This window comes from Protomyctophum parallelum (genome assembly GCF_964188405.1).
Source record: "Protomyctophum parallelum genome assembly, chromosome: 12".
Classification (NCBI taxonomy): Eukaryota; Metazoa; Chordata; class Actinopteri; order Myctophiformes; family Myctophidae; genus Protomyctophum; species Protomyctophum parallelum.
In genome coordinates, this window is record NC_139712.1 from 14431173 (window position 1) to 14458342 (window position 27170).

The following is a 27170-nucleotide window of genomic DNA, read 5'->3' on the forward strand; positions in this document are numbered from 1 at the left end:
AGGATTGTGATCAGCAACCTAACCTGACAGAGACAATGCCTTTCAGAAAGGGACAACCCAACAGTTTTTTTTTTCTTCTTTTTTTTCTGATCATCTTTGTGCTGCAGAGCGGGACACATCGAAATGAGGGGACCCTCAAAATGGCAATAAAAACACTCACGCCTCCGAGGAGACAGTAACAGAACGAAAACTAGGTGGGCTTTAACACAGCAAATTTCAAAAACTCTTCCGCCATAGGGTCACAGTGGACAAAGGGAGCGAAGAACACAGATCGATGTGCCAAAATAAATTCATTAGCGCAAGACGCTGCATTAAGTACCGCAACTACTCTCTGCTCAAGAGTAGACTACGATCAAATAGGCAGGATTTAAAATTTCCTTAACGAAATCAACTCACGGATCTGATGAATAGTCAACATTTTGCTCACTGAGCCAAACACAACCACAGTTTCTCTCTGGCAAATTACTTATATTGGCAGTCTGTACAGAAAAAAAAACATAACCTTTGGCAGTATAAGCCTCCGGCACTCAAGCATGTAGTATGTTTTTGTATTTGACAAACATCCTACTCTAACCCACAGTCAATAGAAAAGGCTGCACAAACCTCTCCAGTATTTCCCACCAGTTTGCATTGCAACAACGAAAACCAACTGTTTCTAGGCCAAATTACAGTGGTAGCAATGCCTTCAAAAAGATCTAAATACGAATCAACCTGTTTTTTTTTTAGAAGAGAAACCAAAGAAAGTGTGCTTACTGACTTCGAAGTTCATTGCACCCTGGGTGGTGGTAGATGACTCTCCAACTCCTGCCGACTGCAGTGAGCTGGGCTGGGGGGTGGGACGTCTCTCGAGCTCCGCAGCCCTGGTACACCATTGTAGCGCCTCCACCTGGAGACTCCCCCCCAGCAATGGTGCTGGATATCATCCAACTCACATCCAGAGGAGAGGAGGAGGACCCCCCATCTCCCCGATCATAGTACGCCGGGGAATGTGAGGCTGTCCTCACACTCCCAGCCGGCCGCACGGACATGTTCACTTTTGCTGGTGTAACACTCTGCATAAAACCCTCTCTGCAAGTTTCTCAACAACCCACTGTTTCAACTCAGCCTTATTGGCACCTGACAGAACCTGGAATGTTACAAATTTACACAACCAGGTTTCACTCTAAATTTGTAAAATTATTTACTCAAAAGTGGGAACAACTGGAGCTGAATCTACCGCCTCCTCTATATTCACAGAAGGAGAAACACTGCTATGTTCTACCCAATCAGAACACATTTACTCACAACTCAAGACCCTACTAAAAACTGCCAAAACAGAGAGAACAGAAGAAAACACTACTAAATTGACTACTCACCAGACCAAACAAAACCGAATGACCAAACTCCAACCCGATGCTGCCTTTCAAACACAAAAAAACAACGAAACGAACAAAGGCCAAACTAGGCCGCAAAAACAATTGAAATATTACAATAACGATTATAAACAAACCTAATTACGAGGGGTAACCTTGAGAGAAAAAAGAAAAAAAGAGAACCACCAAATTATTTTTGGGCAAAATTTGGAGTTCAACTTTTTTTTATTTTTTTATTCCGAATTAATATCAAACAATGGTCCTACTTTTGCTTTGACGAGCCCCCAATTATGTTATGGACCTTCGTCTAGGGTGAAGGGACATGACACAATTCGAGAGGAGACAGGGTGAAAAGAACTTCAATTTATTTGTAGCTTGTTCTTTTCTTTCAATAGCAGAGAGTTTACATTTTCTAGTTCACAACTTCTCACATTTTGGCTTCAAGGTGCTGGTGCTATCTAACAAAACGAATCTAACTGGAAATCAAAAGTTTACCCCTAACTAAAGGCCCTGACAGAATATTAAACAAAATGACAATTCTAAATCCCTAACTACCCTAACTAACCAAAATTACAATAAGTTTAACAAAAGAAAAGACCTGGCACCCCTACATGGAGAAGTAGGAACCGGGCTTCTTATTTTAAGCAATAATACATAATTGATTACAAACTTATGAGCAAATAATAATGACTAAATAAACTAGGACTGGGCTAACCAAAACAAAACAGAACTTACGGCATAATGAACAAGACAACTAACAAAAGAACAAACTAAACAATAAGGCAGGCAAACGGGTGGAGGACTAGAGGGATCGAGTCTCTGCTGCAAACATGCTGTCGTCCTCTCCAGAGCAGAAGTCAAACTGAGACTTTATAGGCAACAGCCAACTAGGCCCAGCCAACTGGGATTAGGGTGTGGGCGAAGACACCCAATCAGGAAGGAGGGGCAGGTCCGAACATGGACCTGTCAATCTCACAGGCAAGTCTGCATTCAATCATTCACTGCCAGCCATCAGCCTTTCTCACTCTCCAACATACTCCATTCAATACCTTACATGAAACACAGAAAGAAACAAATTATAATACAAGCCATCCACAGAAGACCAACATTTCCATACTATACATATTATTCACAGCTCAACTAATTATCATCATAACAATTAACCATCACAACATCAATAACAAATACTCAGAAGGACCATGGTCCGTAACAAGGCCGTTCTGGAAAGTTTGGGGCAGAGGTTCATCGTTGGCATCCAGGGAGTGTGTGTGCAAAATTTGGCATCGACCGGGTTAACGGTGGCCGAGATTAGCTGCTCACGGACACACGGACGGACACACACACACACACACGGACGGACACACACACACGGACGGATGGACGGACGGAGTGCAAAACATACTCTCCCCCCATGCCTTCGGCCTGGTGGAGACAATTAGGAACACAACAAGTAGAATATATCATTCAGCATACCGTATCAATGCCAGCAACCTATAGGTGCGGCCGCTATGTTATGGAGATTGGGGGAGAATGAGGACTGGATAGACTGTTCTGGTTGTTTCTTCTCAGGGACATTTTGGGCCCTCCAGAACTTTGATGTGTATATCAGAAGGTGCCGGGTGATTTGTAAGTGTTGCTGTAGTAGTAGTGTTTATTGTTTCCTCTCCTTTATGTGTTGTTTTTGTTTGAATGTCCTTCAACCTCTTAAATTGCTCCTTTTTTACCAAGGTTGGCCAAGGATAGAGAGATTGTTGTCATTTTGAGTAATTGGCTGGCATTTAATGCTACTCTATTTAAGCCATCTCTGTTATTATTCTTGCTCTCTCTGTCCTGCACACCACACTTTTGGGTTTGATATATTGTTTGGTCTTTTCTTAAGTTTGCAACTCCTGACCCTCACACACAAAACACCTCCGAGCATGACCTCATTACGTGTCGTTTACCATGCAAATATCTCCCACTTGTGACCTTATAGCAACTATGCAAACATGCTCATGAACAGACACATGCACAACAGTTATAGATGATGTTATGCAAACTTAAAAACGCTCACTCCTAACAATGTTTGTATGTGTTTTAGAGCTGGGACTCGATTAAAAAAATTAATCTAATTAATCAGAGGCTTTGCGATTAATTAATCTAGATTAATCGCATTTTAATCGCATATCAATATTCAACCCGAGAACAGCGAGAAACCTTTTTTTTAAATGTTTTTTGGTATCCCAGTGAATCAATGAATAGTGACTACAGGATACCACTCATTTTCAACATTTTACTGTCATTAATATACCTGTTGTGGAAATAATAATAAAAAGTCACCCCATTCTGTGTTGCCTAGAACTGGAGGTCTGAAAGAAAATTAGTAACAGTAACAAGTACATCTCAGTGACATCACAAAGCTGTACTTACTTCATATTGTTACTGTTTTTTGTCAGACCTCCAGTTCTAGGCAACACAAAATGGGGTGACTTTATTATTTCCAGTTTTCAGTACTATAGAAAAGCGCCCAGTGAGAAACGTTCCGCGGTGAAAAAAAAGGTGCGATTAATTTATCTGTAGTTAATCGCGATTAATTTTTCTGTAGTTAATTAATCTAAATTAATCGCAATTAGTCCCGGCCCTAATGTGTTTGTCTCTCTACTTTCTGGCTTATAACACTGACTGGGACTGAGGCTGCATATGACTGTGTTAATCAAAACACTGTTCATTCCAAAATGGGCATAGAATCAATTCCTTGTTTCACATAATTCGATACAGCATTTCAACCATGAAGCTGTCAATGTGTGCCTGCCAAATTTTCAAAAAGTCCTGACTCTCTTGTTGTAAATCTTGTGTAGCGGACTATACATGCTGTTTGGCATAATGTAGCTGGAGATTTAATTTAACCAGTGCAACACTATGTAGGACAACTAAGGGAGAGTTAAGTTGATTCAATGAATTGCAATGCACTTCCTTGTGGCAAGTAAGTGAGGCAAAGTCATCATTTCTAGTGGAACTTAAGTGTCTAATGGCAGCCATACATCAAACAGGACTGTGTATTTCTCCCAGGGTGACTGTGTTTGCCAACATAATACACAGCATGGGCGTCTGATATCGACTCCTCTCCTCCTCTCTGTTTTGTTTTGTTATCTCTCTCGGTGTATCTCTCCACCGCAGAGCTCCATGCTAGTAGCTGCTGCCCCTGCAGGCTACTTAACACCAGTGTGGTACTGATGATGATGCCCTCACTCTCTTTCTTTATCTCTCTCTCCCCTCTGTCTCCCACTCTCCATTTCACTCTTCCACCTCTCCCTCTCTCCCTGTCTCTCTCTCCCCCTTTACTGTATCCCCTCTCACTGATCCCTCTCTCTTTCTCATAATCTTCCTGTCACTTTCTGTAATACTATATAACACACACAGTACAGTTTTGTGGATGCAATAGCCAAAAATCGAAATAATGTTATTATTAGCGCGCGCGTGTGAGCACACACACACACACGCACGCACGCACGCACGCACGCACGCACGCACGCACGCACGCACGCACGCACGCACGCACGCACGCACGCACGCACACACACACACACACACACACACACACACACACACACACACACACACACACACACACACACGTCCACCCTCTTGACACAATGATTATTGTGTCTTCTCTGCCTGCAGCCATCAACTCAGACTAGAGCATGCGGAGGGAGACAGAATGACTGTGTGTGGGCTTTAAGCATACCACACATCCTTATGAGAATTATTGTAGCATAATATCTCAACTTTATTACAGGCTGTACAGTATGTGTGTATGCCTATCTTATAATATATTGCAATATGAAAATGATGCCACTTATACTACTAGTCTGTTACCACTGAAACACCTCAGCCTTGGGCCAAGCGGTCTCCTACTCTTTGTTGTCTCCACCAGGCCGAAGGCATGGGGAGAGAGTATGTTTTGCACTCCGTCTGCGTGTCCGTCCGTCCGTGTGTGTGTGTGTGTGTGTGAGTCCGTCCGTCTGTCCATCCGTCTGTTACCAGCTAATCTCCGGCACCGTTAACCCGGTCGATGCCAAATTTTGCACACACACTCCCTGCATGCCAACGATGAATCTCTGCCCCAATTCCCAGAACGGCTTGTTATAACATTTTTGTACATCCTCCAGATTCTGTCCAAAAATTCCGCAAATTGTTGCACACTCTATAGAACGCCGCACTCCCGTCCCCTCGAGAGACCGGGAAAGAATTCCTCGTTCATTTTCCTCATAGACTTTTCAAAAAGTATTTATTTAAAGACGTTTAGGCTGCGGACCAAGCCAACTCAAGTTGTGACAAATCATGACAATGTTTTGGGCCAAACACATTTTTTGTTGTTTTTCTTCTTTCTAATTATTTGTTTGGTCCAAAATATTGTGTTTGTTGTCATGATTTGTCACAACTCGAGTTGGCTTTGTATACGACGCTTAAAAGGTCTTTAAATAAATACTTTGGGAATTATTTCCTGGACCTGGCGTCGTCATGAAAGGGGCCGAGACTGCGACACTCAAGACGGATCTGTCCGATATTTCATATTCCATCCTAATTGGCTAACATTGGCTTTCAATTTACGTGAAATCTTTCACAGACTTTCCTACTAGGCTGAGGAATATATCCCACCCTTTTCACATTGGCCTGTTATAGCGCCACCAACAGGTGGATTTTTGCAAAAAAACATTTTTGGAACAAAATGCCTCAAATCATGGCATAAGAAGAAATGGCACCCTTTTCACATTGGCCTATTATAGCGCCACCAGGAGGCCACAACCTGACCTGCCCTGGTGCCCTGGAGTAGCTGTTGGAAGACCCACTGCTACTAGGGGAAAGTATGGCAAGGTCATCCACTTCTTATGTTTACCACTGGTGACCTGACCTGACCTGAATGCCGGGCCCCAACCGATATATTTCAAAAACCCTGCATCAAAAACAAATACACCTTAATTTGCCAGTGGAAGAAATTGTGAATGTGCATACATTTAAATGATTTAATATATATATATATTTTCATAGTGGCCAATTCATTTCTGTATTATAGTATAATGAGTCAACTACACTGCAACTAATCTAAGCTGTCCAAAAACCTAATATAATTAGCTCTGGTCCATAGCTCTAATACTTTAATGCAACGGCAGCAAAGGGCATTACGGCTATATAATAATATAACTATTTATTTGATTTCACTAGAACTACAAGTTAGTCAGTCAAGGGGTAGGCGTAGGCGGAGGAGATCGAGAAATCTCATCACAGATTTCCGTGTCTAATGGTAAAAATGTACCCTATGCTACTCCGAGTCCGTACCAGGCAGTGGGTTTGGTTTCACATCTCCGCCTGCACGGAGTGCACACCAAGGCACGATACGCCGATACAGCAGTAGTACGCAGTACCAGTGAGTGAGTGACACCAAGAGTGAACACCGATAGTCAGTCACACACGCTGATCATCAGCACGGGAACAGGAGTACCGAGCTGGGCTGCCTTGGCATTTCATTTCATACGAGGAGGTACGTTTGCGTTGACATCTATACATGTATACTCATCCCCAGTGTGTTATTTGTATCCATATGTCATGTGTGCACAAGAGTAAAAGGGCTCAAGTTTAATTCAGGCTGAGGCGTAGCCCTCCAAGCAGAACCCAAATGCTACTGAAGTTTAAAAGCTTTATGTAGGGTCCCGAGAGGGGCTAGCTGAGGCGCAGCATCTCATTATCACTCGTGGTTAATGAATTAGTTTACGGTTTACGCTTGGTTGGTGATGCCTGGGTTTTGCGGAAGGAATTCCCCCATGGCGCAGTGGTACGTGGTGCAGAAGATGTGTGTTGTTGGGGGGGTTTCGTGGTGGCATGCAATGGCATTCATTGATTTCGTGCTATGCGGTGACTGCGTGTGCACCTGCATCATTCACAACAAATCACAATAATCAATCATCATGTCCGCATTGTTGCAACCCGAGTTGTAGTATACTATACTCTAATGCTGGCTTTTGGTTTATAAGGAAGAAGAACCTTTTGAATGGAATTGAATTGAACTGAACTGAACTTAAGTTAATTTCAATTCAACTGAAAAGCAATTACAGTGAGTGTTGGGCTTTTATTGAGCACTTGGTTGTGAAAGAGAAAGACACACGTCATGACAGAGCTGTTCCCTTGCCCAGGGCTCAAATGTTAATATATATCTACAGTATAGATGGAAACAGGCTGGGCCAGTGTGCTCTCTCTCTCTCTCTCTCTCTCTCTCTCTCTCTCTCGAAATGTCCTGAAGAATATGTGAGTGTACACAAAGGATTAAATAAAGGCTTCGTTAAAGGTCTCTCTCTCTCTCTCTCTCTCTCTCTCTCTCTCTTGGAGTCAGTCATCCACACTGCTTTTACTTCTGACCTCCAGGAGTCTTATCATACTACTCTAAGCTAAACCACTTCCTCCACTAAGGAAGTGGTAGATGCTATATCCAATTTAAAGAAGAGATTACTGGCAAACTGTTATTTTTTTAGGCAGTGAATTGTGAAGCAATGTATGTGGAGTAACAACATAGCTGGCTTGGTTTCTGGGTATTCTAGAGAATAAAGCAGAAGTTTTGTGGCCAATATACTGTAGGAACTAATCTGCTGACACACACACACACACACACACACACACACACACACACACACACACACACACACACACACACACACACACACACACACACACACACACACACACACACACACACACACACACACAGAGAAAGTGTGTGGACTGTGGATGTTTGTGGTGGTGATAGTTGTACGGCTGAATGTTGCTGATTTTAATTGTAGAATTGCGATATAATTGCCTATATCCTGGCCTCAGTGGCCTGGGCCCCAAATTGTAACATCTCAGAGGAAGCTATATTATGTGGTAATTGTTTGACATAGTGACCCCTTAATCGAGCCTTGTTTTATGTAAAACGATAGACTCCTGGAATGGTTTACTTCAACTATAGAGAGAGAGAAGGGTGTGTCGTGCTTACTGTGGGTGCATTCAAGTGTGTGTGCGGCCCGGCAGTATATGGAAGGACCTGCTTTTCCACTGTGTGTGTTTGTCCGTGTGTGGTTTCTTTAATGGTTCAATTAGGGAAGTGTCTGTTGTTCTCTTACTCCCTGCTGGGAATTACTAATAGCATAAGATCATAGACTGCTTAAGATCTAGTGTTGTCCTGTGCAGTGTACATGTAGGACGTGTGTACAGTATGTGTTCCAGTCGCAGACGCAGCATACTAGGAGTGCTTAATTGACTTTGTGGGTGTGTAGTGTGTCATATGGACACAGCCACGCACGCACATACACGCTATTCCCCAGGCAGTTCAAATGCTTAGAGTCAGGACAGTTTTTCTGTTGGATTTCTGGTACCCTTTTCCCAAATCCCTGTGCATTATACTATCTGCTGACCCCTTTTCTTATTTTCTATTATTAATTAGTATTTTTGCTATACTTACTTATCAATTTTTATTGTATCAATCACCAGGATCAATAAAGGTCTATCTTTCTGCATGCACACACGCACGGTGCACACAAAAGTGCTGTGCACTGACATAGTCACATATGAGTTCAAGGGGCAATGGGTGTGGGGGGCGACACCCTGACAAGTGACAAATCCAACCTTTAGCCAATCGTAATACTAGTATTGTACTGATGTACTGGAAATGTAGTGAAACATGGACTGACAAATCACACACACACACACACACACACACACACACAAACACCGTCTGTTGTGGACGTTAGAGTGGTATAATTGTGTATACTGTGGAACGTTGTTGTGGTGAAATGAATCATAAGATGGTCAGGAGTCAGTCAGTCGTTTAAACACAGCAGACAGACACTTTGGTAAACAGACACAAGTCAGCTGAGGGGACAAATTGTCTCCGCCAAAAGTAGTATAACAACAACGCGTTGTGAGCTTGTATGTAGATCCACATTATTTCGCAAACGTTAACGCCAGAATAGGGATGCTGGTGGTTAGGGGTTATGGTTTGTCGGGGTTAGAGTTGGGTATGTTGTGAGGGTTAGGAGCTAGTGTTGGCGCTTGTTAGGGATTGGGGATATTAATACCCATCCTCGAGACACAAACTTGAGTAAAGCAAATCTTGAACATGTTTGAGAGAGGGAAACACTAGTTACACTACCAAAAGAGATTGGTCATTCATTGTCATGATGCAAGAAACATGCTTTAAGTTATTAAAGCCCCTAAAAGTTGGGACTGGAAAAAACCCAATTTTCTGTATATGTAACACACGCATGCAGAGACGGGCAACATAGACAAACTTGTACAAGAAAGAGGAAGTATATGTTGGTCACATGTGTTGAGACAGAGCAGGTCGTTGTTGTGGAGATGAAGAATGATGTTTTTATTTATTGTCATTTGACAAACCTGATTAAATGGAAGTGAAAGACGCCAGCGTCACATGTCATCATGTTCAATCATGTAACTACAATCAAAGCACTATAGTCTACCAATAGGTGGCAGTATTACTCTGGTCACTGATCGTTTGTTTGACACCCAGTCCCCACTGACCTTGTGGCCATCCACTCCAGGTTCAAGATACCTTTATTGTTTCATACATGTTGTGTACAAGACTACAAGTACATTCGTTACATGTGTGTGTTACATATACAGAAAATTGGGTAAAGAATGAGCACTTTTTGGGGCTTTAATAACTTAAAGCATGTTTCTTGCATCATGACAATGAATGACCAATCTCTTTTGGTAGTGTAACTAGTGTTTCCCTCGCTCAAACATGTTCAAGATTTGCTTTACTCAAAAACAACAACAGTGCTTATAGCAGCAGTATTGTGGTGAGAAACAGTTTTAGCAGCAGTGACTGTAAAGAAAAGGAACAGTTTGTTCTTAGGCACTTAAGGTGATTGAATTGTTGATTGATTGTTTGATTGAACATGCCGTATGCATGTTCTTTCTTACTCCTAGGTTAAAAACAAACATTCTGGCTGACAGAATCTGTACTCTGCATAAAAATAGCAGATCTACAAACTTGTATCGGCTATTTTCTCTGGATGTTAGCCCCAGAATAGGCATGCTAGTTTTAAGTTTCAACACAATAACTGACATCTGCTCTGACAATTGACACCCTGTTGAATCCTGCTGATAAATCAGCCCTGTTAGCATTCAGATGTACATAACATAACTTGTCTTACCTTGACTTACCCCAGATACTTACCGTACAGGATAGATATGCTATGTATAAATGTGTAGATAAATGATTGTTTTTATTGTTTATTGTTTTATTGTTTATCTTTTCCCTTTCTTCTTTTTTACTGTGATACAGTCGGATAAGAATAAAGAATATAGAGCAAAACAACAAAACCAAAATGACAGCAATGTTTCATTTGACAGCAGTGGTACATTGCATGTCATCTCTTTGACGTATGGCTGTAACTTCTGGTTAGGTTAAAATATATAATTATGGCTGCCAGAGCCTATACTGTACAGTATACAGTTAGGACTGGTCTGTAGTTAATTTAATTTCTGTTGAAATGCTGGTTGGGTGGTTTGTTGGGTTGGTTAGTGGTATTTCTGTTTTTCATTTCGCATCTGGCTCTGTTTCTACAATTTTTAGTCTTATTTCAGTCTTGTACAGCATTTTGGTTCAACGGTGTTATTTGCTCTATAAAATAAGTGGGCTGGATTGGTTTTCTGTTCCACTTCATTATCATCTCTTTATTGATTGAAGCAGACAGTGCGAAATCTGAGAGGGAGACAGAGACTAGATGTACAGATAACCATTTATTCCATCCCGATACTGATTCCGATACCCTTAACTTGCGCATTGGTCGATACTGAGTAGTACCGATTCGATACCTGTGTGTGCTTCTACAATCTAGGACAGTGTTTCTCAGAGTGGGGACTATCAGGGTTCATTGAGGGCCTTCCAAATGGACCCTTACAGGTCTGTACTCTATAACTCAGAGTTATGGGGGTCCTTGAAATGTAAAAATCACACCTGTGTGAAGTGAGTGGTGCAACTCCGTGTGGGGGGAGGATGCCGGCCCGGTTCCGGCGAGCCGGCCCACGTCCAAAACGGTAGAGAAATGACAGTTACCACGGTGGGTCCCCGGAACATCCAGACCCCCAGGAAAGCACACGCCCAGGGGGCCGGGCCGGTACCGGCGTGCCGCCCCGCGTCCGAAACGGTTGAGAAATGACAGAGTTACCGTTTGGGGGTCCCTCTACTGTACTGTACTGTCACTGTACTGTACTGGCACATCCGAAATCATCATATATACAGTTAAAATGTGCGTGTGTGTTTGTGTGTGTGTAGGTTGCGCACAGGTGGTGGAAAAACAACCATGCTGTTTTCGTGCTCATACCCAGCTACCCAGCCAGCCAGCTAGCCACCCACCCACACACACACACACACACATAGCTCCTTAAGGGAGTGGTTGCAACACTCAAAAATGTTTTAGTAGTCAACTGAAGCATTCAAAATACCAAATAATTGATTACTGTAGATGATATATCATCATGTGATTATGTGGTATCGTAATGACAGTATTGCCAGGTAGATACAGAGATCAGTATCGGAACAACTCTAACGGAGACTATAAATAAGCTGACACAACACGAGATATCTGTCTAAACAACTGAGCGTGGCCAGAGCTCTCTGTTTGCTGGTCTGTGGAATGTAAAATAAGAGCACATGTTTATCTATAATTTGCTGTTTTCACTGTTGCTACACTTACAATTACAAAATGACAAGTGAGAACCCATCCCGACGGGCAATTGCCTCTGCCTGTTGGGAACTTGCCCAAAAAGTTACACTTTAGTGTCAACCCCTGCTATGGATTCATTGATGCAGCATGGTGTCGCAGTGGTTACCGTTTCCTCACAACATGAATATCCTAGCTGGGTTTGAACCACACCACCAAAATGCATGCATGCAGGTATACTGTATGTTCCTGGCAAATATATATTTGTTTTATGAAAGATAATATAACAAAGTGTGGGGACACTGGCAGTAGGGAAGCTAAGAGGGAGACAGTGTAGGACTGACAGGCAGGCAGCAGGGAGTCGGTGTTGGGAAGTTATAGGAGAAAAGGCTGCGGTGGAAACTGATCCTTGTGCCAGGTGCCTTGGCTTGTGCAGCTTTTTAAACTTCGGTAAACGTACATTTAGTTTTTTGGTACTATTAATATATCGAAAAACACACTGGTCCGGCCCTTATACGCTGTTTGTGTATCTGAAGGGAGACTTTGAGGGTCTACTAAACTATAATTTTCTTGAGCAGCTGCAGGCAGCACTTTATCCTTGCTAGTAATTTTCTTGCTTCATGTGGAGAACACAGCTGTATGTATGTATCTAATATGGGCAGAGGTCTTTCAAAAGGCTATATTTAAACTATATTGAAAGGGTCATTACATTGATCATTTACGCCTCGGAAAACGATCTGATCCAAACTAATAACTAGTTTTTATTTGGGCCTGAGAAATCCTGCTCTCCTTTAAGAATCACAATAAACAGAAGAGGCCTGCTCTTTAGGATGCAATTATCTTTTTCTTTATTTCATCTGCAAAAAGGGTGACAGGTTCAAAAGTGAATGGATTATTTGGTCCTCATACATTCATCAGCACCCGAGGACAGCAAATGTGTCATGTATTGGTGCTGAATCTTTAACATTATTTATTGTAAAAAAAATATACCTCTCTATATTGATGTGCACATGTAATTGGCCACTCCCTCTGGCAAATGTTTTTGACACAAAAATACTCCCAAAACACCAACTTGTTTTGTGTTCGTCAATAAATCCTTTTGCCATGGGGCCGGAGTGGGACTATTTCTTATTTGATTGAGTATACACGCCCAGATCTGTGAGCCAGGAGTTATTGCCTGTCCTAAATCCTAATATACGATATTAACTCTCCTTGAGCTACACAGAAGAACGCTCCCGTTTTCCCCACGGCCGGTCAACCAATCAAACTGCAAGACATTAATGGGTTACCGCTAGAAATGTCAGGACTCTGGAGGTATTAGCCAAATGGCTCTCACCTCAGAGGGCTGGACAATATATTGATATTGTATTGATCATCCCATTTAGACCAGAGTTAAAAAAAAAAAAACGATTAAAAGAAAATAGCAGACCTACAAGCTCGTAGCGCGCCGCTTGGTGGCGCGCTATGAGCTTGTAGATCTGCTATTTTTCAATAGCTAAATTATAAAACACCAAAAGGGGTTCCCGCCCAAAATGGGTTATTCAAGGTTTCAACAGGATCCCCATAACGATGAGGGTGTACAAATGGAACCATATGGGTCGATTTCGTTCCATTTATACACTCTCAGAGTTACAGATCTTTAATGGTCCATTTGGAACCACCTCAAGGAACCCTTGGACCCCATTCTGAGAACCACTGATCTAGTCTTATATGTATCATCAAGCCTTGTGAGCTTGTAGATCGGCTTATTGGCTATTTTGGTCAGAAATATTTTGATATTAGATTTTTTTTCACATCGCCCAGCCCTAGTCTGTGAGACAAATTACATTGATGTCCCTGAAAATGTGTTTCACAGCCTCACAGGGGTTGTCTTGCACCACCACACGTTATAATTATTAGGCTTTAGTCATTGTCTCCACCAGGCCGAAGGCATGTGGGGAGAGTATGTTTTGCACTCCGTCCGTCCGTGTGTGTGTGTGTGTGTGTGTCCGTCCGTCCGTTAGTAGCTAATCTCGGCCACCGTTAACCCGGTCGATGCCAAATTTTGCACACACACTCCCTGGATGCCAACGATGAACCTCTGCCCCAAACTTTCCAGAACGGCCTGTTATAGCGCCACCAGGAGGCCGCTTTGTGCAAAACAACTTTTTGCACAGTACACCTACAGATTTTGTCCAAACATCACGCAAATTGGTACACAGTCTCTCTACAGCCATTCAACGAAACCGGTCTTTCAGATTTCTCAGACTCCATCCTGATTGGTTAAGATTGGCTTCCAAAGTTCACAGGAGTGCTCAGTTTCAAACAAAATGCTGCAAATCATGAACACATCGCGTGATTTCCTTGAAATTGTGCACCCACATTCCCACTAGGCCGAGGACGAAATGCCACATGAACAATTTCAACTCAGCCTCAAGGTGGCGCTATAACTGGCCGAAAACTGCACGAATCTGTGGATCACTTTGTATGCCAACTCCCTAGAGGCCAAGGAAAAACCTTTGTCTGGAATTTTTCACATCTGCTCTTTATAGCGCCACCAGGAGGCCCACATATGTAAAACACATTTTCTATTATTACTCCTTCAGATTTTATCCAAATTTCACGCAAATCGGTACACATGATCTCCATAGTCATGTGATCAACACAGGTTTGTTTGATTTCTCATATTCCATCCTGATTGGCCACGATTGGCTCCTACAGTTTTCAGGAGTAGCAAATGGCCACAACTCGGCAGCGTCCGATTGCGATGAAACTGTGCACGCATATTCCCACTAGGCTGAGGAAGAATCCTGGTGGAGACCTGTGCCGATTGGCACTTTATCTAGTTCATGTCTGTGTTACAATGAGCTATACGTAGTAACGAGTGCTCTGTCTTCGGAGGTTTCCAATGCATTGATCTTGACGTCTTGTAGGACGATGGGACCACTCTGCAAAGACATTCTCGAGAAGACCTTTATAGTCATCGATTGACCTTAAACAGCCCCAAGGCCATCCCTGTTAATTCTACCAATGAAGTGTGTGTGTGTGTGTGTGTGTGTGTGTGTGTGTGTGTGTGTGTGTGTGTGTGTGTGTGTGTGTGTGTGTGTGTGTGTGTGTGTGTGTGTGTGTGTGTGTGTGTGTGTGTGTGTGTGTGTGTGTGTGTGTTACGGAGAAATGCACACAGAGACTGAGAAAGAGAGGACATGAGTGTATTTAATTATCTTCACAGAAATAGGTTTGGGGCTTTAGTTGTGATGTTGTAATTCTGAATCAGAACTTTATTGTCACTTTACAGGTCTAAAACCGTGGGAGTAATTTGTTTTTGTGCAAGCTCCGTCATTTCTTTTTTACACGGTACATGTTTACACATGCAATACCAAAGGTAAGAGGTAACATAAGGTATGGTAAGTACAGAGTAGTTTTGTCTCCGTCAACGTCCCTTTAACGACAACTTCAGAATTCGTTCCGACCGTGTGTGTGTGTGTGTGTACACACATGTTTGTCTTACCACTGGTGTGTAGGTGGGAAATGGAATTCATTGGAATGTGTGCTCCTCTTTGGAATGTCAACAGTGACTCGCATGACCTTTGTGTCTGCATTGGGTAGGGAGTCGACTCGGGAGAGCAAACTTGCCGGACTGCATGGTGATGATGTGTCAATACCCTCATTCTGTCAGTGTATATCTGCTGCTTTCACATACTCTATATCTGTATCAGATCCAGCTCGAGTGGACTTGTGGTTAGTGTCCGCCGTGAGACCGGGAGGTATAGGGTTCGATCCCCGGGCCGGGTCATACCAAAGACACTGAAAAATGGGACCCGTCCCGGTGCCTCCCTGCTTGATTCTCCGCATCAAGGGTTGGATTGGGGGTAGACCCTCTGACATACTAGCTTCAGGGCGGTGTACTTGTACACCAAGCTGCCTCATGCTACAGAAACAGGAGATGGGCTCCTGCCCTATGGACCTCAGGGTTTAACAAGGCTTACTTATCTGTATACAGTATATGCCTCCATTTGTCCAATTTAACCCGTTTTTAGAAAATCGATTATTGTGTAAAAATCACACCTGTGTGAACTGAGTGGTGCAACTCCATGTGGGGGTCCCCGGAACTTCCAGACCCACAGGAACGTGCCAAGGGTGCTGGCCCGGTTCCGGCGAGCCACCCCAAATCTGAAACCGTCGAGAAATGACAGAGTTACCGTGTGGGGGAATTAGCAGACAACACTCTCTCACAAGTAAGACTGTGGTATTCTCTCTCCTTCCCTCCCTCCCTCTCTCGCATGAATGCACCCTCCACATTGTAATCAGCCCTTCACTAAGTCCCATCCTTGTCCAATATGCACGTTAGCGGCGAAGAAAGCTTGACCTGCATAGCAACCGTTGCTAAACTATTTGGATTGGCATTGGACAATCGCCTTTTAGGGTGGGATTTAGGGAAGGGCTAATTAGTAGGCAACAGTGCAACTCTCTCCGTTTCTAGCTCAACAGCGCAACTTTGGCACCTGTTGGTATACCCTAAACATAAATAGGGACATGCAGACAGACATAGAGAGGGACAGACATTGCTGTTCCTTGGAGTGGCTGCACCACTCAAAAATATATTATAAAAATAATTGATTATCATTTGAATTAAATCGATTAATTTGATTAAATCTATTGCAGCACTAATTTAGACATCTCGATTCTCGTACTTAATCCAAGTCATCTATATTATACATGCATGTCTTTTTATTTACTGGAAAAAATATTTCTCATTGATGCATACAAAATACAAATGATAATGGATATTATACATGGGAATAGATATTTTGTAAAGATTTTATTTATTGTTTTATTCTACCGATGTGTGATTATCATGAATCCTATACTTGGAAACGAACAAACTAAGACATTCTGAAACTACTCAAAGAGGTTTCCCTTACTCTCCTGGAACTGTAAGACCTGTTACACTGTGAAAATTAATAACAAGAAATGTAACAATGGACTTGTAACAATTACGATATGTACTGTGATACCCTACGTGACCCACCTGTTTACTGAAAAATCGAAATATGAACAAAGTTTAAAAAAAAAAAAGTAATGTAACAAATTTGAAATGCAATGTCGATGTCTTTTTTCTTTTCATTTTATGTTTTTTTTTTCTTTTCTTTTTTTGTATTTTTGTGGTGTTATTTTAAAGTTTAAAAAAATAATAAATACAAATGATAACGTCAAATAAAACATAATCACTAATTGACTCAACACTAGAATATAAAGACAAATTATATTCTGGACAGGAATTTCTTCCGAAAGTTCTGTGTGTGTGACCAAGACAGACAGACAGGTGCCACTCGCAGGAAGACTTGGTCCTAAAAGTCTCCCCCTGCCCTCCTCATTGGCTGGAGGCTTGTTCATTGAAAGCCCCCTGGTCCAATGATATATCCCTCCTTCTCTGCTGTCTTCTCGAGACCCCTCCTCCCTGGCTGTGTTCTTAGATTGCACGCCGACACACACTCTCTCACAAATTCACAACACACTTTCCAACACAGAAGACAGCGCATTCCTTTCGGCAGGAGGAGAGCTACGGAGAACTAGTGAGGAAGAGGTGCACTGGGAATTAGGGGAGAGAGAGACAGAGAGAGGGAGAGAGAGAGTTGCAGAGGAGGGAGAGCAGTTCTGAGTGTCATTGTAAGTGACAGTGTTGTGAGAGGAGAAGAAGAGGCGACAAGACAGGATGGGGCTCCCTCACCCCCTGTGGGTTCAGGTCAGTGGAAGCCGTGCTCAGAAAGTGTTACTGTGTGTGTTATGCACGTGAGGAATCTGAAATATGCATGTGCAAAATTGTGCATTCATGTGCGCATGCAAGGTTTTCTTTCTGTGTGTGTAGCCTAGGGTGTATCTTGTGTGGGTGATGGATGGATTGTGTGTGGTGTTTGTCGTGACTCGTAACTGAGGGATTGTTGTGTGTGCTGCACCTTGAAATGTGAATCACGTGTGTGTTGCAGGGAAAAGGTGCTCCTGCTGCTGTGTGTATTTTCTAGTGTTTCATTTTGCTAGTAGTTTCCACTGTGTGGATGTCCAATACAGTACCACCAGGCAATAGAGACTACAGTAGTAGGCAAGTAGACTACAGTTACATAAGTGGCCTAGTTCAACTGATGGAGTTGGGTTACTCATGACTTGAAGACAGGAGAGATATGGTGATGTAGACGGTTCCTTACGAAACGTGTGTGTGTGTGTGTGTGTGTGTTTGTACCTTGCCACCTGGCTGGCAGGTGGTCCATGGGGTGTGTGTGTGCTGGGGGATGGGGGGGTGTGACTGCTCTTCGTTGTACCCAATTAGGGTGAGTGCCTAGTTGCTGGCACACTGTGACACCAGACCTCCAGGGAGACGACAGGCCGACAGGGCACACTGCAGGGGGCTGTCCGAGGAGTCGAGGACAGGTTGCATTTTGGGGGACGTTATGCCGCTGCGGGACGCTGCTGGGGCTCGGGCCACGGAGAGTGTGTGTTACTTTGGCAATGTAAACGTATGTTTTCTCATGCCAATAAAGTGTGTGTGCGACTGTGCGTGTGCGTGTGCGCGCGCCCCAAATGTCCCCAGCATAGCAGATTGTGAGGACCATTTTCCTGGTCCTTGCGAGATTGCGCCAAATGTCTACAGTATAGCAGATTTTGAGAAATCTATTTTCCTGGTCCTTGCGAGATTGTTGTTTCATTAGTTCACCAACTTTCTTACTTGTAAAACTGTGATTTGACAATAAAGATGATTCTGATACGAGGAATTATTTGACCTGGTGGGTTGCCATTAGATAAGCGGAATGGGCATGAGAACATTTCTTCACGTGATTGTTATATTATTGAAGGCCAGTTTACTGCCTGTGCTCTGTTTCTACCTCTTTCTCTCAATATGTCTTTCTTCGTACAGTTCGTAGAACTAACTCACGTCAGGTGTGATCACTGTGATGTGTCTCCATCTATGCTATCTGCTATCACTCTGCAGTGTCTTTATCATGTTTTTGTCTCTCCAGCTTTCTAATAGCAGGTGTACTTCAGCGTTGTCTAGTTTTTTGGGGGTAGAAAACGTTTTATTTCTGGTGACGGCACTGTAAAATACTTATGACTTAATCCCAACATCACTATTCTGGGGGGAACACTGGCTGAAAATAGCAGATCTACAAGCTTGTAGCTCAACTATTTTTAGCGAAGAGAACAGTTGTAACTGTAAAAGTTCCGTTTCACCTTACCACTTATCCCTAAACTTTTTTTCATTTTCTTTTCACTATTTTGAAAAACTTTTTTAAATGGTTCAAATAGCCGATCCACATGCTCACAACGTGTCAATGTAGATCGGCTAGTTTAAACTATTTTTAAACGTTTTTCAAAATAGTAAGACATGGCTAGTAATAAACCCAATCTGAATGATTTAGGGTTTAGGCGATACTGTAGCTTAGCACCAGATACTGTAGCTTAGGACCAGATACTGTAGCTTAGCACCAGATACTGTAGCTTAGGACCAGATACTGTAGCTGCTTAGGACCAGATACTGTAGCTTAGGACAGATACTGTAGCTTAGGACCAAATACTGTAGCTTAGGACCAGTGTTTTAGACTATAGAGGAACACGAGAAATAATATGAGCACCAATATTGTCTCCCAGCATGCTTTGCTCTCCCACATCCAGCTGTGCGTTTTATCCTTTCCAGCTGCTGAGCGGTCAGAGCTTACCTCTCTCTTTCGTGCTCGTATGTATCTCCTCCCTGTCCCTCCCTGCTGCACCGGTTCCACCAGCAGCACCATTGTTCAAAGGCTGCCAGTGTGGGTGAATATCTCAGAGGAACACTCCTCTACACACACACACACACACACACACACACACACACACACACACACACACACACACACACACACACACACACACACACACACACACACACACACACACACACACACACACACACAGTCTCACTCACACACAACCACTGGCAGACTTGCGTTACTCGATAACCCAGACACCCACAGTCAGCCACGTTTACACTCGTCATGCCAAGTACACACACACACACACACGCGCGCGCAGGGGAAACTATGCAGAAAAAACACCTGTAAAAAAAATCTTTTGAGAGACAAGGAGACCTCTGACCTTTTAATATTGACTGTTTTCAAGTTTGCATAATGTCGCTGTTGGCGTGAAAACATTTTATGTCCAAAACCGTTGCTTTTGTATTATTTCAAATCAATCATTTGCTTTTACCCATTTAGATCTGTTTAACCTACTCATACATCTTTTTACCTTTCGATCTGGGACAGCATCATAGTCATTTTAGAAAATGTAGATCTTTCTATAAAGCAGGAAAGTTGAAATATGCAGATACATGGTTTCTGCCCTATACAGCAGTACCTAACTCCCCCAGAACATGTGTGTTCTCCCAAGCATGTTTGCTACAGTACAGGTCAATGAGGTGGCAGCTATTGGCAACAAGTAATATTATTCATATAAGCGAGAGAGACTTGGCATAGGGAGAGAGAAAGACAGAAAGAGAGAGAGGCAGAGTGAGAGAGATTGTAATGGTAGGAGGTAGGCGAAGAGAGACGGACCATGAAGTGGTTAAAAGAGAGAGATGGAGATCTTGGCAACAGAGAGGGCTGTAGGGAGCTTTAGCAGAGTTATGAGGTCTTGGTATTGTTTTGCCTGAAGGCAAACAAAGGAATCCAGTCTTGACCCCTTTTGTCTCGATATTTTATTTGTGTAAGGTGAACTTGACATTAAACACTTAAAGGTATATTCAGTGATTTCACTTAATTCAAATATCACTTATTTTTTTGTTTTGTTGTGATAATCCTCCCTACTATAGAGTGTGCTGGCCATATAAAGAGTTCCTCCCTGTCCCCAGTTAACCCCTGGGGGTCAAAAAACCTTAGGTTTTGTTTTTGACTCTCTATCCTGATTGGACGAAAGGCTGGGTCCCACAGCCAAAAACGAAACCTAAGGTGTTTTGAGTGAAATCACTGAATATACCTTTAACTGATGGAGAATGGGTGACAAATATATGGACATGTAGTACAGGAATCCCATATCAGGACAAAGCATACAATCAATCAGACAGACAACAGACACACGAGCTGCCTAGGCCTACTGGCAATGAGTCCAGCAGTTAACAAGATTAGCTCCAGAAACACAGACTGACCTGACCCTCTAGTATAGACAACTAGCCTCCTGGAGAGACGCTCTGTAAAAATATCAATGCACTTAGTAATTAGACACCTGTAGCTACTAAACTAATTAATATAAGAAACATGGAAGCCATTTCTAATGTACTGTAACGTTTAATACTTTTGGCAATGCTATAGAGACTATATGCCATTTTAGCCATGGTGTAAGTGGGATAATGCACTGTGAGCATGTCGGTTATGTCTGAGACAATAACTGCACTTCAGGAGGGCGAGCAGCTCTTCGCTTTGTGACGGGCTGTACAGTAAACATTTCCCAAACATGTGAAATTTAGTTAACTTTCGGTTCCAAAAAGTTAGACGCAGGCACATGGCTTTCAAATGCAGATATTATGTTTTATGTGCAGACTATTTAAGTTAAGAGGGCGAGCAGACTGGCAGAGCTAGAATAACAGTGAAAGTGGAACAGCCAGAGCGAGTGAGAACTGAGCCGTCGGCTGTCAAGCTGGCTGGCAAAAAGACTCTGAGGAGCCAAACAGACGGCCAAGGCAGACTGGCAAGACACTGAACAAGGCAGACTGGCAAGACACTGAACAAGGCAGACTGGCAAGACACTGAACAAGGCAGACTGGCAAGACACTGAACAAGGCAGACTGGCAAGACACTGAACAAGGCAGACAGGCAATGCATGCAGGCGGAAAGACAATGAGTGAGGCAGCTAGACGAGGCAGGCTGGCAAGGCGCTGAGCGCGGCAGACAAAAGAGACAAAAAAGAAAAGAATAAATGAACCTGAGGCATGCAGACTGCAGAGTCATCAGCACATGAACTGACGGAGAACTTGGGCGTAACATTAGAACCACGTTGGCCAACCGAACGAGCTTGGCAAAGGACTGGAGACGGGCTATGTAGAGTGCAGGAGCTCGGTGCAGAAATTGGAGCACAATTTCACTGGCAGCAGGAGGGAAACGGATCACGGTGGAACCAACAAGAAACATCTCTTTTTAAAGTCATATCTCTGGGAGACATTGGGACTTCAGTTCAAACTTGTGGCCTTTCGGCTATGTGACATTCAGTTCAGTTTTTGTGTTGAGTTGTGCTTGAAATGTGCTTGAAACTTCAAACTGTTAATAAATACTTCAATCAATCAATCAATCAATCAATCAAGTATTCGTAGAAGGAGTTGTTGGTTAGAAGAAGTGGTAGCAGACTCATGATTTCACTTCCCGTGGAGCTGAGCTCATCTGTGTAGCCAAAGGCAACAGTCCCCCAAAATCCATGTTCCAGAGTTTTCAGTGCATGTTGACGGTATAGTGGTCAAGACTGTGATTGGTGGGATTAGTGACTTCTTCCTGTGGCTCTGTTTTGCCATTTCCCATTCGACTTCATGACCTGTGTGTGACCTGTATTGAACGAAAACAGACAACCTAAAGCCAGGCCTGCCAACATTGGACTGTGAGAATCCAGGAGGTTTTTTCTGGGGGGTGAGGGGGGGGGGGGGGTACTCTCCAAGCTGGGGGTCCTTCACCAAAAACATTTTGACAGAGTAGATGTAATTTCGTGTGTTCTGGTTAATTTTTGGGAGTACTTTTATCAGGCTTGCTTTAATACCATTGGTAAATGATGAGTACAGTTCAGTTCAGCCATTAAAACGCAAAGAGTAGGCCTACAGAAATTGATTTGATGACTGATGCAATGTAAGACCCATATTTACAAGAACCATTAATTATTTAAGTGAAGTGAGTGCAGGAGATATGGTTGAAAACTTGAAAGAAAACATGACTCCTGCGGGATCCAGGAGTGTTGAAATGCATGACTCCAGGAGTGTTGGCAGCCCTGACCTAAACATCTTCATGAAGGAAAGAGGGGCTTGCTGTTTGTGTTTTGTTTACTGTGTTTGGTATGTACTGTATGTTTGGTGTTTTGGGGGAAAACATTTTTATTCTCTTTTTTGTTTTGTATCTTGAGAATATAAATCATAAAAAGAAAAAGTACATAAGTATGACATGGGACAGAGGACAATGAAAGTCTGATGGACTGTGTTTTGCAACCAGTCAAAAAACATGTTCTTTGTGAGAACCCCGTCCGGTCATTGAAACAGCCCAGCTGCCCAACAGTATTCGTCTGCAGGGCCAGGAAGTACCAATAGGAACAGGATTGACCATGAGTCATGAGTCATGACACAGTGTGAAGTCTGCTTATTCTGAGCCACTTTAGCTCAGAATTGGTTTTCCTGTAAGGTCGTGTGTAAATATAGTGGCTTGTTGTAGTTGCTTATTTGGGCTTGCTTCAGTTTAATCACTTTACCCTTCTACACATCGGCTATTTGAAAATCTGGAATGTTCTGTAAACATTTTACATCATAAATATTGTCACTGACACAATATTTTCAGATGGGGGTCCGACGGGGCAAAGATACTGTAAATCCCCAAAATAAACATTAGACAATCAAGTTTGACTTATTTCTTATCTGGCTTGTTTCTCTTGCAAAATCTGGCAACACTGGACACATTATGAAGGTTGTCTGGAGACGGAGATAAGAGCACTTGATGTACAGTTATCAGTTAAGTAGTTATTAAGAGAGGGTGGAGGTCCTCTCTCTCTCTCTCTCTCTCTCTCTCTTTATCTCTCTCTCTCTCTCTTTATCTCCCTTCGTCAGAAGGAAACTTTCTGGATGGGGCAGCCAGACCTGCTTGATATGTCACTGTGACATCACACACAGCGACATGATAAACACACAGTGTAGCCCTTAGGGTAAGCCTGTTGCCTTGGTGACTGGCCTTTTTACAAACAACAGGAGTCAAGGTTACTTTGTTACTTCTATTTTTCTATTTGGCTCACATTCCATGATAGCTTCGAAAGTGTATCATCCATCCACATGAGCATTATGAACGGACGGACACACACACACACACACACACACACAAAGTAAGTGAGCAGAGCAGTGCGGTTATCGTGCTGAAACCTTGCGGTCCACATTTGGAGTCATACGTCACAAGTGCGTCATAGACAGCTGATGTCATAGGTAACTGTGATGTCATAGGTAACTGTGATGTCACTGCAGGTTTTCTATGTGGATCCTGAGATATATAAAACATATTATGTTTTCGTTTCTGATTCTGCTTATCCATTCCCCATTTTGGTTCTAAAAAGATGTTAATTATTTTAAGCAAAAACCCTGTAAACTCGTTTTGCATCAATAATTGTCAAATTAAATTTTAACTTATTGCATGACATCAGAATGGGAAGCAGTTAAAGCTTGTTCCTTAAAATACTGGAAGGACATAATTAGGTTTTTATCGATTCTGATTTGATTCCTTCCTTTTGCATGAATTTGCATTCTGTTCGGTTTGTAGTAGCTCTACTTCAGCTTCCTGAAGATACTTTACTTCTGGAGTTATTTCTTTAAGGCAGCAATGATGCTGTTTTCTGAGTATTCTTTTAATTTTAAACAAGTCATGTAGTCAGTTAGTGAAATTAACTACACATCCCTTGTCTGTACTGGGCTCACCAGAGCAGGCAGCAAGTGAACACAAACACATTGGACAGTGTAGTTCTACTGCAGCAATGGTAATTGTGCTTTACATGACATCATTATATTTTAGAATTTTTGCACATGTAAGGTGCATTTACACTGACAGTGTTTACACAGTAGGTTCTCAATGCAAACATAAGGATAAATATACAGAAATATCTATGTACAAAAACTATAAGTACTATACAACCGTTTAAGTGTGTGTGTGTGTGTGTGTGTGTGTGTGTGTGTGTGTCTGTGTCTGTGTCTGTGTCTGTGTCTGTGTCTGTGTGTTGTGGGTTTGTTTGCACAGGAAAACATAAATAATAAGTATGACTTACTGCACACAATAGACCTACACTCAAGTCATTACAATAAACACACTCTGAAAGATGGCAGCCGTGTTAAGTGGTCACATGATGGGCCACAAATGCTTTTGAGATTTTCGAGTGGGCCCTGATCCAGAAAAGGTTGAGAACCACTGAGGCCCCTTTTCCACCAAAAGAAGGTTGGTTCTGGTCTGGAACTGGTTCTGTTGTAGATTATTGGAACCTAGGTACTTTCACGGAACCCGGCGGGCATTTGAAAAAACTAACTTTTAGGGTTCTGAACCAATTCATTCTCTGTGGAAACACTCTGAACTGGTTCAATATTAGGTGGGAAATTAATAACTTACCGGTTCAACCCCGGTGGAACAATGAATTGCATTTTTGGAACAGAAGCCTGAATGATGTAGTCTGACCTCTTGTTCCCTCCCTGTGACCTTTCGATTGATTGAATAGTTTAGGAAGGAAAACACTGGAGCATCGCAGACAGTGTAGTGTGTTCAATCCACAGGGTGCAGGTAAAAATTGACAACGTTTCGATTTATCGGTCACATCTTTGGGCTCGAACTGTCTGTGATGCTCCAGTGTCCACCATTCCTATTCATCAGTCCTGCCTCTGAGACGCACCAGACTATAGCCTACCTCAGGCTTGAGACGCGGTGGAACTCCCTTTTGCTGATTGAGTAGTTTATTAGACAGAATGTCAACAGTCAAACACTCGGTCCAAAAGGGATAGCACCAAAAAAGCGGTCTTGTTTCCATTTAGGCCCTATGCAATGAATTAACCTCTCGTCATGTATGAGTCCTAGATTAAAATAGGGTGCATTTTGCATCCCAAAACGCAGTTTATAGTTAAGGGATGCAATAAAACCTTTTATTCTGTTTTCTACATGAATATAACCACATTATAACCATATAAAATGAATTGGGAGTTAAATGCTGCAATTTTTAAAAATGGCAAAATATGACTCCTAACGTCGTTGAAGTGGGACTCATAAAATGTCCCTGGGGCTCATCTAAAAGACAATCCCTGCATCCTGGGACTCATTACACTGAAAACCTATTTACATCACTGAGTCTGACCTCTGTTCCCTGTCACCTCTCGTCTGTCCAGGCGAGCCCAGCGCTCCAGGCTGAGCTGTAGCCATGCTGCGATCTCCGGAGCCATCCTCCAGCACCCTGCATCTGGTTGCATCGGACATGACCGAGATCATGGACAAACTGGACTCCAGCGAGCTCGACCTGGGAGATGGAGAGTACAATACCTCCACCACCAACCTACCAGGTGAGCCACCACTCTCTCTGTGTGTGTGTGTGTGTGTGTGTGACTGTGTGTGTGTGTCTGTGTGTGTGTGCGTGTGTGTGTGCGTGTGTGCGTGCGCGCGTGTGTGTGAGCAGATTAGTTCCTACAGTATATTGGCCATAACACTTCTGCTTTATTCTCTAGAACGTGTGATAATACTTTTAGTTAGAGGTACAGTTTGTAGTACAGTCAAACTGTGTTTAATATAGACTCCGTTATAGGCATTGTGAGCTTGATCAGCTCTTTTCGCAGCATGTCTCAACTTATCAATCAAGCTTTCGGATCAGGCTTTTAGGCATGAGGGTTTCGGTTACTTTTCTGGTTAGATTCAGGGATTAATTTCTGAGGTTAAGATTAGGCCTGAACATTAAGTAAAGTGCGTGCGTGTGTGTTCCAGAGGAGCGTCTGCCTTTCACAGCAGTCTATCATACTGTGGGCTTCAAAGAGTCCGAGGCCAAGGTGTTCCTGTCGTCTCCCATCACCGCCAAGATCCTGGAGGTGGAGAGGTTCACCTCGGCCCAGGACCGCTTCAACGTCACCGCACAGAGGAGTGTCAACAAGGTACATGCACACCATTCATCTTCAGTCAGATGAAACCAATTCATTGCAATAATATAGAGAAATGGCTCTGACGTTGGCTCTAAGGCCCAGGCTATATACGTACATGAATCTTTTGCAAAACGGATATTTTCGTCGTCCTCCGTTTTAGAAAAAATCCCTGCCCATATGACAGAGATATCTGAGTCCACACACAAACGCAGAAACGCATTGAACACAGGATAAAATCACTGCACACATATTTTTTAATGTACCGCATTTTAAAAGCCACCTAAATTGTGAGTGGAAGTGGAA

At 42.8% G+C, this 27170-nt stretch overlaps 1 protein-coding gene across 4 annotated transcripts in view; it reads left to right on the plus strand.

Annotated features, from left to right (window-relative positions):
- The window catches only part of pld1b (phospholipase D1b), a 109720-nt gene that overhangs the window by 43837 nt on the left and 38713 nt on the right, over nt 1–27170 (plus strand). For 2 of the 4 annotated variants that reach the window (XM_083778473.1, XM_083778476.1), the window contains exons 1-3: nt 6759–6870; nt 26130–26300; nt 26716–26879. In XM_083778473.1, coding sequence (XP_083634599.1) covers nt 26162–26300; nt 26716–26879 — 303 coding nt within the window. In that variant the 5' untranslated portion in view covers nt 6759–6870; nt 26130–26161. Of the gene's footprint in view, nt 1–6758; nt 6871–17547; nt 17772–26129; nt 26301–26715; nt 26880–27170 lie in introns of those variants that run through there. The other 2 variants (XM_083778474.1, XM_083778475.1) reach the window with 2 other exon arrangements.